A 14,575-nucleotide genomic window follows, 5' to 3' on the forward strand; every position below is an offset into this window, starting at 1 on the left:
ACCATTCTAAATAAAATGTTTCATCATGTTAGTTAAGGCCTTTTTTTTAAAGGCTTTGTCATCGTGAGATTAATTTTAAAGTAAACTACGGGAACCACCAGATGCATATTTTGCCCATTTTCACAAAAGAAATCATGGCTAGAAGGTGGTACTTGTATCATAATGTAAAAAGAAATTCTTCTAAATTGCACAATATATATTTTTGATCAACTCAAATTTGTATTTTGGATGGGATGGGCCCAGATCACCCAACAGTAGTTTTGTTGTGGTTCCACCATTAACTGACTGCTTAAAGGATAAACACCTCTGAAACCACGTTTTTTTTTATTTATTTTTTTTAATTGCATTCAAGTGTTCATTAAGCCACAGCAAAAGGGTGTATTCTTACTTTTTTCAAAATAAAATATACAAGAAGCTAATAAAATGTACTTTTGATGTGAAGTTAAATTTTTAAACACAAAAGTTAACTCATACATACAAGTCTGACAAAGTATGTTCATTCTGCATGGATATTCACTTCAAGTTTGCATCCAATTGACAGTCCGCAAAATGACCACATTGCTGTTTGGCTAAAATGTAAACGCCTTGTTACTAACACTATAAATATGATTCCAAATAACCAATGGCTAATTCTCTTTAAGGAGACGGTAGATGAACTTGTTGTTTTTGGGCTTTTTCATTGTTTAAAATCTCAACTGAATAAATTAGGCTTGTTATTGATATTTTTCATTTTCTTTGGTTCTGTATACCTATTAGAAACCGCTGATCATGTTTACATGTTTAATGTTCCTCAGGTATTGAATGGTCCCAAAGATAATAGTTTCTAAATGAATGGTTTCTGAATAAAACCTGTAGGCTTATGTTGTTTCTCAGTATTTTATTTGTAATATCTCCCACTGTGGGCTATAACACAAACTCAACTTTGTACTAAATTTACAGCAGTCATTCTCGTGGGATAGACCGATGGGTCCTGAGAATATTAAAACAATTAGAATTTTTCCTAAATAAAACAAAAGGACGAGAAACAGACCAAAGCACCAGACAACAGCAGCAGACGTTGGAAAGAAATTGGTGTATTTAGAAGCTGAATTAGAAAAGTGTTATAACAGTTATAAACACGTGAAAGGCAAACATGTTTGTGTATTCCGGCTGTCGGCTTCGTTAAAGCTTAGCCTTCATCAAGGACATCATCTTCTCCATTTTGATGGCCAGGGTCATATCCCCTTTAATCTTCAACTTTCCAGACATAAAGGCCATGGTTGGCTTTAGGTTGCCTGCAGGGAAAATCCATAATTTCCACACATTCATACATATATTTCAGGTGCAAGGTAAACGAAGAGATGTGAAAGAAAGTACCAGAACAAGCTCTATGATTTATCAGTATGCATGTACTATTCACTCTGGAGGCACTACACATTTTTCATATTTGATGGTAAATAAAAATTACAACTAAAGAAATGTATATAATGATAAGTAGGTAATTCATTTTAAAGTTTTACATTTTAGCGACATAGCTCAGGAGGTAAGACCGATTGTCTGGCAGTCGGAGGGTTGCCAGTTCAAACCCCGCCCTGGGCATGTCGAAGTGTCCTTGAGCAAGACACCTAATCCCTAACTGCTCTGGCGAATGAGAGGCATCAATTGTAAAGCGCTTTGGATAAAAGCGCTATATAAATGCAGTCCATTTACCATTTACCATTTAAACCATAGGTTTGTCCAATATGCATAGGTACCCTGTTGGAATAATGAAGATAATAAAACAAGCAAGGTTCTATTATCATTGTTATTCAACTTTTTGTATTTCTAGCAAAATCGCCTGGCCAGATAAAACTTGGCACACTGATTGAGAGGTACTCCAAACGACCAATTAAGAATCTTCACTCTGATTGGCCACTTGATGGCACTATAACAGTCAATTTGCCAGATATAATGTCCAACTCTTTGGATTTTCCACCATTGAAATTTTTTTAAAAGCAAGATATCTTCCAAGACAAACTGACTGATCTGCAGGGAATTTATCTGCATACTATTACTACTGTCAAGACCAAGATCTAAAATTTCAGCAGGGGAAACATTTATATTTCAAACAATATGGCCACCATAATCCAATGTAATATGTGGCTTAACATAAAAACACAGAAGTCCCAAAGGGTATAACACAGTGACAAATCCTGGTAGTTACACTGACAGCTACACCAAGCCATGCTATATTGTCCAGTCAAAACATATTCTGGAACTTTTAAGGACGCACAAGATTGATGTCCAACATCAATACTTTGGGACTGATGTGCCACATTGGGCCGCCTTTAAAACGGATGCTTGGCTTCCTTGTGGCTACGACAGCTTGGCCCCGTAATCACTGCTCGCAGCTAAATTTCCAGGACTCGACGTGCTTGTGGATGAGCGCGTCATGTGTGTCTGTCACTCACCCGAAAACATTTTGACGAAGTCGGCGCTGTCCATGCTCATCACCACGTCGGCCTGGACTGGCGGCTCCCCGCTGCCCGCGCTGCCCGCGTCGTTCTTCAGGTCAATGTACCAGACCCCGGGGTGCTCTCCTGGGGGAACGCCGGCACAGAACACGCATCACGCCCAGGCTGCACCCAGGGCTCAACTGCACAGAGTAGCGTAGGGCCCAGACTCCACCTACCCACAGTGCACTGGGACCTTAACGTTTAGCACCACCACCAGTTAAAGCATACGTTTCTGGTTAAACACACATTTCCCACATTCCATATTATTACCAGTCCAGAACTGCAAAAATTACAGAGCTTCAAACCTGTGTCTTCTGGATGAACTGAGAATCAGATTCACTTTGCTTGTTAAGCAGAAAAATACTTAAATGAATCAGGTCAAAGGGACAGAAAACCATTCCATGGTCAGGGAGTGGTAATGAGTAAATCATGTATTAATATAATTCTGCACTGGGAAGTAACAGTGCTCTGGTTACACAGTCCTATCATAAAGTATACATAAATCAAATGTAGAGTCAACCTGTAACGTAGTGCAATGGAAACTAGTCCATATGTTGATGCTTATTTCTCAACCCACTGTCGTTCATTTCTGTGTATGCAGAGTTGATAGCTGGGAAATGAATGACTAAATATCACAGTGAGCAATGATACTCAGGAGCAGGTAGGGATGGGGAATTCACCGGAAATGTCAAACTTGTACACTCCCTGTGTACTTTTGACAACATCGGGACTGAGAATCCCTTTGATGATTTTGAAGGTTTCAGCAATCGGTCCGTCGCCAGCGGCCTCTGGGCTGGCTTTGGAAGCAGGAGGAGCACCTGAGGAGATGGTCCAAGATCACAGGCCTTAACTTCATTCCGTTAGGAGTGAACAACACCAATATGGTTTTTCAATAGAAGCTAAACTTGCCTTCACCCCCTATTTTGTTCGTAATCAACTCTGGATCCTCATCCAGGAAGAAGTCTGGGAGCAGTGGGTGACCTGGGGAAATAATCATGGCAGTGAGGAGACATTAGTAATCTAAAGAAATCTGATCCAAATCAAAAATCATTCACTTGGATCAGCATTTTGGGAAATTAGGAGGGCTTTTCTCTTCTTCTATTGGTTTACATGAGGGAGAACCTAAGAACCAATGGCAGATCAGGGGAAGCAGCATATACTGAACTGTTGTGGCAAGACCTGCGTCAAATCACATACATTCTCATGCTTTTTGAACATGAAAATGTGAAATATTGTGAATGATGACTGGAGTACAAGTTTCAGTTTTTAATAAAATTCTACTTCAGAAACTTTTGTCTTTGGAGTACAGTATGTTCATTAATAAAATAAAAATGCACATCCTACAAACAATCAACTAATAAGGATGCTAAACAAATAAGTGTAATTATGTTATTACATATGTTGTTTAAAATGTCTTATTTTTATGATTGATTGACACCACTGAAAATTTTCTAACAGTACAAACAATAAATATAACAGAAGGATGCTTTTCAGAACAAAGGATACAAATTAATGGAATCGACTGGAAAGAAATTGTATTTTAGTTCTAGAACGAACTTTTGTGTCCCACTGTTCAGTGCACATGAAACCGAATACATGTTAAACAGTAGAATATTCAACCGGGATTCTTTTCAGCAATTGTTTGTCTCGATATCAATGGCCACGTACCTGGAGCAACAGCGTATGTATCGAAGTCTACGATTCCTTCTTTCCTCAGAACGTCCTCGTCAATGGCAAAGTTGCCAGTGTAGCTGGGGGGCTTGCTGAAGATGCAATAAGCCGCGTCGGCCATGATGTCCACTTTCCTGCACTGGTTAGCCACGTCAGTGCCCCCCAGCATATCCATGGCCGCAGTCTGAATGGCTGGAGAAGACATTTCGAGAGGATGGCATCGGCCAATCGGCGAAGTACAAATAAAAAAACTACGGGGAGGGAAGGTGGGCCAGATTGCTCGCTGCGCGAGATCAATCTAGTCACACATCAGCCTCCATTATACCAAAGGAATCTCTTAACAGCATTGAAAGCAGTAGGCGTACGATGAAGGAAAATCCCACCTGTCTTGGGCCACAAGGCATTGACGGCTATTGATCCTCGGAACTCCTCCGCCATTCCCAGAACGCACATGGACATTCCGTACTTCGCCATGGTGTACGCTGAAACACACATGATTATAATACAATTTAAAAAATGAAACTAGGGTTCTGTCATTTTCCACCATATAAAAGTGCAAGTACTGCTCCTCCCACTCCCGTACATACAACCACACAATACAAGGACACGACAACAAAATTAAAAAGTGGTATATAATTTTAATTGCTACAGGCAAGTATGTTCTATAAATTAAAGTATACCCCGTTGCTAAGCAAATTAGGCTGACTCACATAGTTTACTTCTATATATAATCCATCAAAACAGTTTTGATACTACAATTTTACAGTTACCAATCCATCTCCTTAAGTTGTCATACCTGTGTGATTTTTGAACCAGATGGGGTTTAAGTTGAGAGGTGGACTGAGGTTCAGGATGTGAGCATTTTTGCTCTTCAGAAGATACGGGACACACAGCTTTGACCTGCAAACACAACATTACTTTAGAGAGAATGTATGAGTTAACTAGCCAGAAAACTGCACCCCGTGGGACAGGGACAAAGTTCTTGCTGTTTGATACATATTTCTATTTCTATTAATGGTGATGGATACTTACTTAGCAGTTTACTACATCTTCTTTGGTTATAAAGCCAGTAAACTTTAACAAAGTTAAATTGCTGCCATTTGTTAACTTGATACGCTGTACGCTCAACTAAGCCAAATACCCAAGTGAACTGGCCGGCAGCATAGATGGAGATGGATAACATGGCCGCCAAGCCACCTCGCACCAACCCACACTGACAGAATGGGGTTTTTGGTGTGCGGTTTGGACTTGGGCATTAGCCTTTAAGTGGCCGAGCGCCATTTCGGCTCCTGTAAAATTGGGGCAGTTGGATATGAAAGGAGCTGGTAAGCAGACGGCTACTGAAGACACTCCCATCCCCGGGTGATCCCGTGAGGCCACCAGTCACAGGGAGCACTCACACAGTCCGGATTTCAAACCAGAGAGAGGGGCCCATACGTAAACTAGAATAAACTAAACTAGCCATGGTAGATCTACAGGAGGACATTATTTCCTAGATAAACCGCTGTTCAGTTGGCAAGGTGATAGTGTGCATATATTCCGCTTCAGAATTCCACAAAACAAATGGGGAAACATTGCTGTTTGTTATATATATAATATATTTTTCAATAAACCCATATGAGAAAGCGTACACTGCATATTGCACAGTAACTGAACCATGAGTGGTGTTTAGTGGTAGGTGGAGAGTCATATTAAAAGCACTAGAATAATAATCCCTGCACACAACAGTTCTGGCACAATTCACATTCAGACTAATAAAACAACTGTCATAGGTAAAATAATGCTATGCAATTAGCCTTCATGAATACTAAAATTCTGCTTCATGAGTTATTCTCCAGGCTTTAAATCTACAATCATGAGACGGAATGCAGCCATATCACCCTTTCAGCTATATCACCCTTTACTAGAGGTAGCTTGCTACCAGCAGTGAGGCAGGTTCTGAACGGAAGGTTTCACTCACGTTAGGTAGGTCCCTCTGAGGTTGATGCCCAACATGAGGTCCACTTTCTTCATGGGCGTCTGCAGGGTTCCCGTCAAATTGATGGCACTGGCATTGTTGACCAAGATGTCAATGCCTGCAGAAATCCGACATTAAAACCTCATATATTCATATCCAGCGTGCTTAATAGAGTAATCTTACTAATGCCCCACATGGCCAATGCCAGTTTCTAAATTAACGTGACAGGCACAGCAGTGTACAACAGCCGTGTGCCATGAATGGGCGGCAGTGCAGTATAATGGGTAAGGAGTTGGTCTTGTAACCTAAAGGTCGCAGGTTCGATTCTCCATTGAGCAAGGTACTTAACCTGCATTGCTTCAGTATATATTCACCTGTACAACTGGCCACAATATAAATGCTAGGTAAAAAGTTGTGTAAGTCTGCCAAATGCCTGTAATGTAATGTAATGCAATGAATGGACAAGGCCGTGGCGCACCTCCAAACTTGCTCACAGCCTGCTCCACCGCATCGCTGATCTGCTTTTCATCCCGGACGTCTACGATGCACGGCAAGGCTCGCCCGCCCGCCGCCTCAACTGAAAGAAGCAGACGAGGAGAGCGCTCACACGGCGTGACCCGAACAGTGGAAACAACTCGGACCAGTACCAGAAAGCCGCAGGGCCACCCTGAAAATCCCCTGCAAGGTCCCCTGCAGCACATTCGGAAATAAGACTGAACTCACCCTAAACTGTAACTACAGAAAATGATAGCGCTGGGATTAAATAAACCTCTTTAGATGTAAATACACAAGTAGTATATATATGCATATAACATCACTTGCTTGGACGAAACTTCCAAATTTTCCTGGTAACACTTCACATTAATTTGCAGCCATACCTGTGTAATTGTTTATTACTAGGCAACTCCAAAATAGGTAATAATGAACAACAGTGAGTGGTATTATTAATTGCACATGTGAAACAAGGCCAGTCCTATTACATCTCTCCTGCAAAAATGAGACCATTCTATATCAGAAAGACACCTAGTAAAAGTAACGAGCAATATTTATTTGTTATGAACCATGAAGATGTGGCCGATGAGTGTAAAGGCAGTATTTAAAAATATGCACATGTAATTAAGAACACTGCTAACTGTTGTTCCATGTTACCTACATTGGAGTTACTCAGTAATAACTTCTTGTTACCAAATTAGTTTCAATTCAACTTCACAGGTATAGCTGCAACTTAATGTAAAGTGTCACCCATTTTCTAAAGCTTCCATTTGCAGAGTTGGATTATTAAAATGGATCCGAGAGATGGACAGGTTGCGACATAAATGTCCCATCAGATATTTATAGCTATGACCTGCTCTTCACGCATTCAACTCTGCATATGGGACCTCAGCTGTTCCTCACAAGTGGACAGTAATTCATTCTTGATACACTATTAACTGTACAGGGCTATGTTGGCATAATGTTTGTGCACAACTATGCGTATGACAATGTTAATTGTTCAAGGCATCTGCACTACACTGAGAGCAGCTATCATGACCTTAAACAGGTAATCCAGCAAAATGGCTCCCACTTCTGTTCCAGCAACACAAGTGAAGGTGAGAAAAATTCGAGTCATTCTTAATAGGCTTGCTGTACGGCAGCAGGTTGTGCAATAAACCAAGATAAGAAGACTTTTTTAAATGTACTGGACATGCAAAAATAAATTAACAAATGGTTCTCTGCATGATTTTTAAAAGATCATCATCACTGACTGAAATTTTTATGTTACAGGTAGGGTAGACTGCACCAATAATCGTTCAGGGGTTTAGCTACAGCATGCACAAGTCAATCATGCTTACATCGGCATCGATGTTATTAAACCAACACTATACAGCGTAACTCTCAGAGAGTTCATGACGTTCCCTACAAAGGAATTGAAAGCAGGTTGAGGCATACTTTCTTCTGCAGCTGTGTAAATGGTCCCTGGGAGCTTGGGGTGGGCCTGGGCTGTTTTAGCGGCGATCACCACATTGGCACCGTCCTTGGCTGCTTTCAGTGCAATGGCTTTGCCAATGCCCCGACTCGCCCCTGTGATAAATAGGGTGCATCCCGCCAGCTTTCTGGAATTCACAAGCACAACCTTAAAACGCGGGGCAAAAGATACCCAGTCCACATGGTCACAAAGTACTATTCAAAAATAATAGTTAATTAGGATAAATCACCAACATGACTGCAACGCAACACTGATGTATCCGTTACTAGAGAAAAGGTCAAGTCTCGGATAGAGGTCGCATTCCAGTCTGAAGCCTTTATTTTTGTAGCTGTAAATGCTAGCTATGAAAGTACAGTAAACAGTAAAATTACTGTAGTTTGAGTTTGTTGGTGATATAGTTTGCAAAAGGCTAAACATTGGCTAAGCTACGTCTATCAATAGTCTGTCACCACTTCGAACATTGAGTAATATTGTTTCAAGTGATAATGGCCAATACCTTGCAGGAGGCATTTTTCATTACGTTTTGCACATAATTTGCATTTAAAAAAACTCGTAGTTAGTCAGTCATGGTCAACTTATATAGTGAGTGCAAAGCCATACGTGTAAATTACATTGCTGTATCAGGCAAGCATCAATAAGGAGTACCATACCAGCCATGAAGTATGTTAGTTCCTTCCACGGATATTCGTAACTTTCATGCTTTTACGAGATATCGACATACATGACTAGCGAACGTAAACTGGCTAACGCCGACTAACTTGCAGCTATGACAAATTAAAGTGGATAAGCCAGCTGGCCAACATGCAAACTTACCCTGTGTTAGGCAACATGTCCTGTGGAGAAATGTACCAAGCTTTTTAATTGAGCAGAAATCTAGAGACCTAGTCAGCTACCTAAAGACTAGCTTCTTTAAAACGGTCAAGATTCCCACAATAGCGTATGAAAGTTATGCTCATGCCCTTTACCCCAGTTTACAGATGGAACGTGACCTAACACAAACGACCCGGAAGTATTTTATCTCGCTTCTAATTGGTTGTCGTCATAAATCTCTGTATTTCCATTGGTTCCTATTGTAAGAGTCCGAGAGTTGCTTGAAAAAGGTACGATGCAGGAACTGTCAATATTGTTCTTTATTCTGCAGGAAGGGAATGAGTTCACACAACAAAATGTATAGTCCAAAGTCCCACTATCCGTCATTCATTTTACATCACTTATGTTTACTTCCAGCGTTGGCAAATCGTAATTTGTTACGATTCGCTGGTCACCCAAATACGGTTAATATAAGGTTATATTTATTGCTTCTGAGAGAGCTTTTGCAAAACTCCCTTTCAGTCCAGGGCAGGATCCCTACCATCTAAGATAGTGTCATTAATTATAAACTATGGATAATATTGGCTGATCACACTGATCACCTGTCTTGCAAAGAACGGACATAATTCAGTTATTTCAAAACCATATATTTATGTGACTTGATTCCATTCACACGACAAGAAAAAGTAACACATAACCCAAATTAACAATGCCTATGAAAAATAGCTCTTTCACTGCTCCATAGAGGAATTTAGTTGTGGCAAATCTTCACCACCTCATTAAATTTAGATTGAGGATCAAGGGATTCAAACTCACATAAAACATCCTGCTATGTAATACACACTTAAAATGTAAAAGTATTATACCATGTCAATTTAAAAAAATTTCACTGTGACTTAAATTAATTTTGCATACACCTATAAATGATCCTTCCTTGGTATACATGGTCTTATTGTAGCCTGAAGATACAGTCCTCACCACTAATTTGGTTTTACTAGTTGCATTCAAACCTCCATGTCAGACCTGGCAACAAGACCAGGTCAAAACCTAGTATATGGCTGGACCTAACACATGTGACCCGGCCGACCAATGGTGTGAATCCATAACTCGGCCAACCAATGGTGTAACTTCATCACTCACTCAGTCACTCACTCAGTCAGTCACAGACATTCGCGTTTGTAGGGCTGGCCCTGCTGTTGCGGTCCAGCCAAAAATCTTGCATGTATGAAGGAAAGTACACACGAGGACCACACAAAGATTTGCTAAACAAAACAACTTTATTCTGATCACCAGAGTAGCAAGCTTGTTTTGTAAGTCTGTTGCTGAAATCACACTCTGCGTCATGTATCTTGGACACATTTGGAGTGCTCACTTTGGAGCCTAACACAGGGTTTATTATCAGTCCAGATCATATGCAGAAGCATTAAGTGCTGCATATAGTCTGCAACAAATTCATGGAATACTAAACTACCACAGAGAAAGAAATAGGACTTGCAGAATTATATAATTAAAGTTATTTTCAGTTTTTATTTTTTCATTCATATTTATTTTTGCTGTCTACACATTATTTGATGTTGTCTATTATTTCTATGGATCAATCAGTAATGAATTACATTTAAATGCATGTGGTTACTTTTTCTTTTTTTATATCATGCATTTCTTTGAAAATATTGGCCATATGTTGTGTGTGCACTTTATACAGTATGACCAGATGGCAACAGCTCATTCACTGAAACCTTATACATTTCCACAGAGTGTTTTCCCCTGACCAGCCATTTACTGCCAGGTTCAGTATTTCAGACGTTTCCATAATGTGTAGAACCTCAATTTTATTTCCTTTTAAATAAAGTATGATTCGTATTGTTGAGCTGGACACACTTGGTACAGTATCTGTAAAATTGTACACCAGAACTTCACAAGAATATGACTATGGTGAACGATTGACTATAATCTGCAAAAGAGCTGATTATAACAGGCAGCACACACACGCACGCACACACACACAACTACATAATATTTCACATTATACAATTATAATTTGTTTTGACTGACTGTAGCCACTTTACCAGTAATGCACACCTGTATTGATTATGTAGTATTGACTTAGAATATACTTTGTTGGATACATATGTGAAGGACATTTTACAGAATTGATGGTATGAATCCCAAGTTTTGAATGATTTTAATATAACAAATGGATTTTTCAACATGGGATTCGGTGAATAATTGATCTTTATATTACTTTCTGTAATTAGTGCTCCAATTTCAGAGACACGGACCAATGAGTAAAACCATGCATTAAACTTGTGCTGATAACTGAAGATTGGCCATCAGTCTGAGGGGAAAGGGACAGATGTGGAACACAATGGACCAGAATCTTGTAATCTAAGTCTTAGTGCTGTGTGTCCATGTTCCATAATCAGTAAATGGTCTTTGAGTATCTGCACACTGTGATGTATATTGTAGCTGCAACAGCTCAGATATGCTGCTAATAATAAACAACTGGATTGTGGTTATAAAATAATGAATGATTTCTGGGATCTATTTTGCAAAATAACTTTATGAGCAAAGTAGCAGAGATTTTCACAAGCTCTGTTAAAATAGATTTTTATTAGACAGTGGCGTAAAAAAAACTGCTGTGTATAAAGAGAGAAAATCTGAGCAATGTGTAAGTTAGAGCTGCCTAATGGTTGCTCCTACAAATTTGGTACTGGTCAGTAACAAAGGGTGTCTCACAATCAATTTAACAATCCACCTCTCTCTCTCTCTCTCTCTCTCTCTCTCTCTCTCGATGAAGCAGTGCTGTTCTAAACTTGTGTACCTTCTGTATGTCATTTTGGCTAAAATGTGCTAAACACAACAACTGTATTCTGTATTCAACAAATTCTGTGACTTGGAAATGGTATATATAATACATAATAACACATAATAGTCCTCTGCTTCTGCTTTCCTCAGTGTTTATACTTTTTTGTTTATTGTCATGAAGAGGTATAAAATAATTGGTTTACTAGTAATCTTTTACTGTACTTCACACTGTAAATCTTTGGTTCAAATAAAAACAGAATAAAAAATAAAAAGCGATTATTAACTGATACATTACCACATTTAAGTTTTCTCAGCTTTCAAGTTTTAACATCTGTGGATTGCAAGTTCTGGTGACAAGCCTTTTATGTTGAAACAGCAACCACAAATAAGTTGTATTAACTCACATTGTGATGTTCAGATAACATACAATATTTGTGGTTTTGTCAACTACATGTTATTACTCCATTCAAATACAAAACCGAAATGATCAAGTTCATAACTATGAATTTAACACTGGGTCAACGTAAAAAATAAAAGTGTTTGTGAGTTAAAATAAAAAATAAATTAATAAATAAACAAGGCACCCCGCCCTTCATTCCTTCCATTTTCTATAACACTTGCCCCCCAGTCAGGGTTATGTGGGGGATGGAGCCAATCCGCACGTGTTGGGTGGAGACGGCTGGGATTTGGGCCTGGTACCTTCTTACTGTGAGCTGATGGTGCTAATTACCTGCACCATAATGCCAGCCCATGGCAAAGATGTAATCCACTCAAATAAGGTTATTTTGGATTTGTATTAGAATGCAGTAATAAAATGTAGTCATAACAAAATGTAGAACAGCACAATATGAGTTACTATAAGGTACTTAAGGTTGCTGCACCAACATTAAAAGGCTTGGCATTGGAATGTATCATTTCTATTCCACACAACCTTGAACACTGAAAATTGAGAAAACTAAAAAGTGGTCATGTAATTAGTTACTTAAAGACTTTCAGTTTGGAGAACCAATATTTTGTAGCACTGTAGTGGTTTTCTGGGATTTGTAAGTTTGTGTATTTGTAACTGGCAATACTTCCACGTTTGCCCATGTATACTTCATATAAAATCTTGTCCTTCAAACATTTAAATTACCTTCACATTTTCTAAACTATGCTTCACATTTTGGTTATAACTATTCATATCAGCTCAGCTATCTATTGATGGTGGGGGCCATAAAATATGTATGCAACTCCAAGTGAGATCTGAAACCAGGATTCATTTCATTTATGCATGGAACAAGTTGTGCTTCAGTTCAATTAAGGATTAAGGATTTTTACTTCTACTCATTCAAATTTTCCAGGAAGCAACAACACCTCTGCTTGAGTACAACTTTGCAGTATGTTTTCCACCCCTGTTTACACATTATTTGCCTGATACAGACATGATTTTTGGCTGTGAAAACATGTAACAACATGAAACACGCAAAGACTGAAGATGCACAAAAGCCCTAAGGAGTTTGCAGAATGGAGCACCATCGTAATTTTGCCCCACACTGCAGTGTGAAGTATGGCATTTGCATTCAAAAAAGCAGGTCCGGTAGCTGGGATCCAGAATTCTTACAACATTCAAATTTTACTCTTGCAGTTGTATCAAAATGCAACAGTCACCGCTTTTACTATTCTGAATTATATTTATTGCTGAAAAACCTTGTCAACAGCCATAGCCCCAAAGTGCCAACTGTTCTGCTGACAGCAAGAGTTTTGCTGACACACTGTTGGTCGAGAGTGGAGGTGGAATGCAGTCCTACAGCTATAGCATGCAGTCATTGCTTCAGCTTTCATTTACATAAAAAAAATGTACAGGCATTTAGCAGATGCTCTTATCCAGAGCAACTTACATAACTTTTTACATAACATTTACACTGCATCCATTTATTCACCTGGATATGATATGGAATCAATGCAGGTCAAGTGCCTTGCGCAAGGGTACAACAACAGTGTCCAATGTGGGAATTGAACCTGTGACCTTTAGGTTACACTACCAGCTCTTTATCCATTATACTACACTCCATACAGATTCTCCTCTGTGCTGGACATCCACATACCCTTGCAAAACAGCTTGCAACATGGTCAAATTGTAAAAATGAATAAATAAATTATGAAGAAATTATAGAGTAGAAATAGTTCCGCATTACTCTGACTTGCCGCTACTCTTTCCATTCTCTCTCCAAGGCTGTGCAAGTACACCGAAGGAAAGAAAAGAAAAGGGACAAAATAATACTTTGGAATGTAGCACTGCTGCACACGCTCAGTTCAAGACTTCAGACAAAACAAATGAATGTGAGCAGCAGTGAAGCCAGTTTTGGTCCTTAAAATGCTTTTGCCATTTTAGAAGAGCTCAGAGAAATAATAAATATATGTATACAGTTCAATGTCAAAGGCCTCAGAATAGAGGATTTTGTGTGGTTGTAAATTGTATTATCCAACCTGAGTAGCAAATCAACATATTTCGGAGATTGTCTGTTTTTTTTATGAAAAAGGTGAGTGTGTTTGTCATCTAGTAATGATTTTTCACTTAATTCATCATGCAAGGTTCATAGCCTTAGGATATTTACCAGGCTTAAGGCATAAGCAGAAATTCCCACAATGGGTCAGGTAAAACATACAGATTCATCATCTGACAACTGATGTGGATTTTTTCACAAATTAAGTCTTTTAAACACACAGTATTTGACAGAACAAAGGTCATTTCAAAACCAAAAGACATCAAATAAAAACACTAATCATATTGGCTGTGCACTTCATATGAAATCTGAGTAAGCATTAAACAGTTCTTACAAGTTTTTTTTATTTTATTTTTCATTCAGTCCATTGCTGTATTAGTACATGAATCTGATTGCACTAGCTCTTTTT

General features: G+C 39.0%; 1 protein-coding gene across 1 annotated transcript; it reads right to left on the reverse strand.

The window, feature by feature from the left end:
- Positions 1–862: 862 nt before the first annotated feature.
- Positions 863–9,066, reverse strand: hsdl2 (hydroxysteroid dehydrogenase like 2). Its single transcript, XM_035392333.1, has 11 exons — positions 8,882–9,066; positions 8,032–8,195; positions 6,581–6,679; positions 6,106–6,220; positions 4,942–5,045; positions 4,529–4,627; positions 4,143–4,337; positions 3,384–3,455; positions 3,155–3,292; positions 2,430–2,558; positions 863–1,274 (listed from the first exon to the last, which is right to left on the reverse strand). The coding sequence occupies exons 1-11, from the start codon at positions 8,896–8,898 to the stop codon at positions 1,162–1,164; spliced, it is 1,245 nt and encodes a 414-aa protein (XP_035248224.1). The 5' UTR covers positions 8,899–9,066; the 3' UTR covers positions 863–1,161.
- Positions 9,067–14,575: the final 5,509 nt, after the last annotated feature.

The sequence above is a fragment of the Anguilla anguilla genome, chromosome 14 (assembly GCF_013347855.1).
Source record: "Anguilla anguilla isolate fAngAng1 chromosome 14, fAngAng1.pri, whole genome shotgun sequence".
NCBI lineage: Eukaryota > Metazoa > Chordata > Actinopteri > Anguilliformes > Anguillidae > Anguilla > Anguilla anguilla.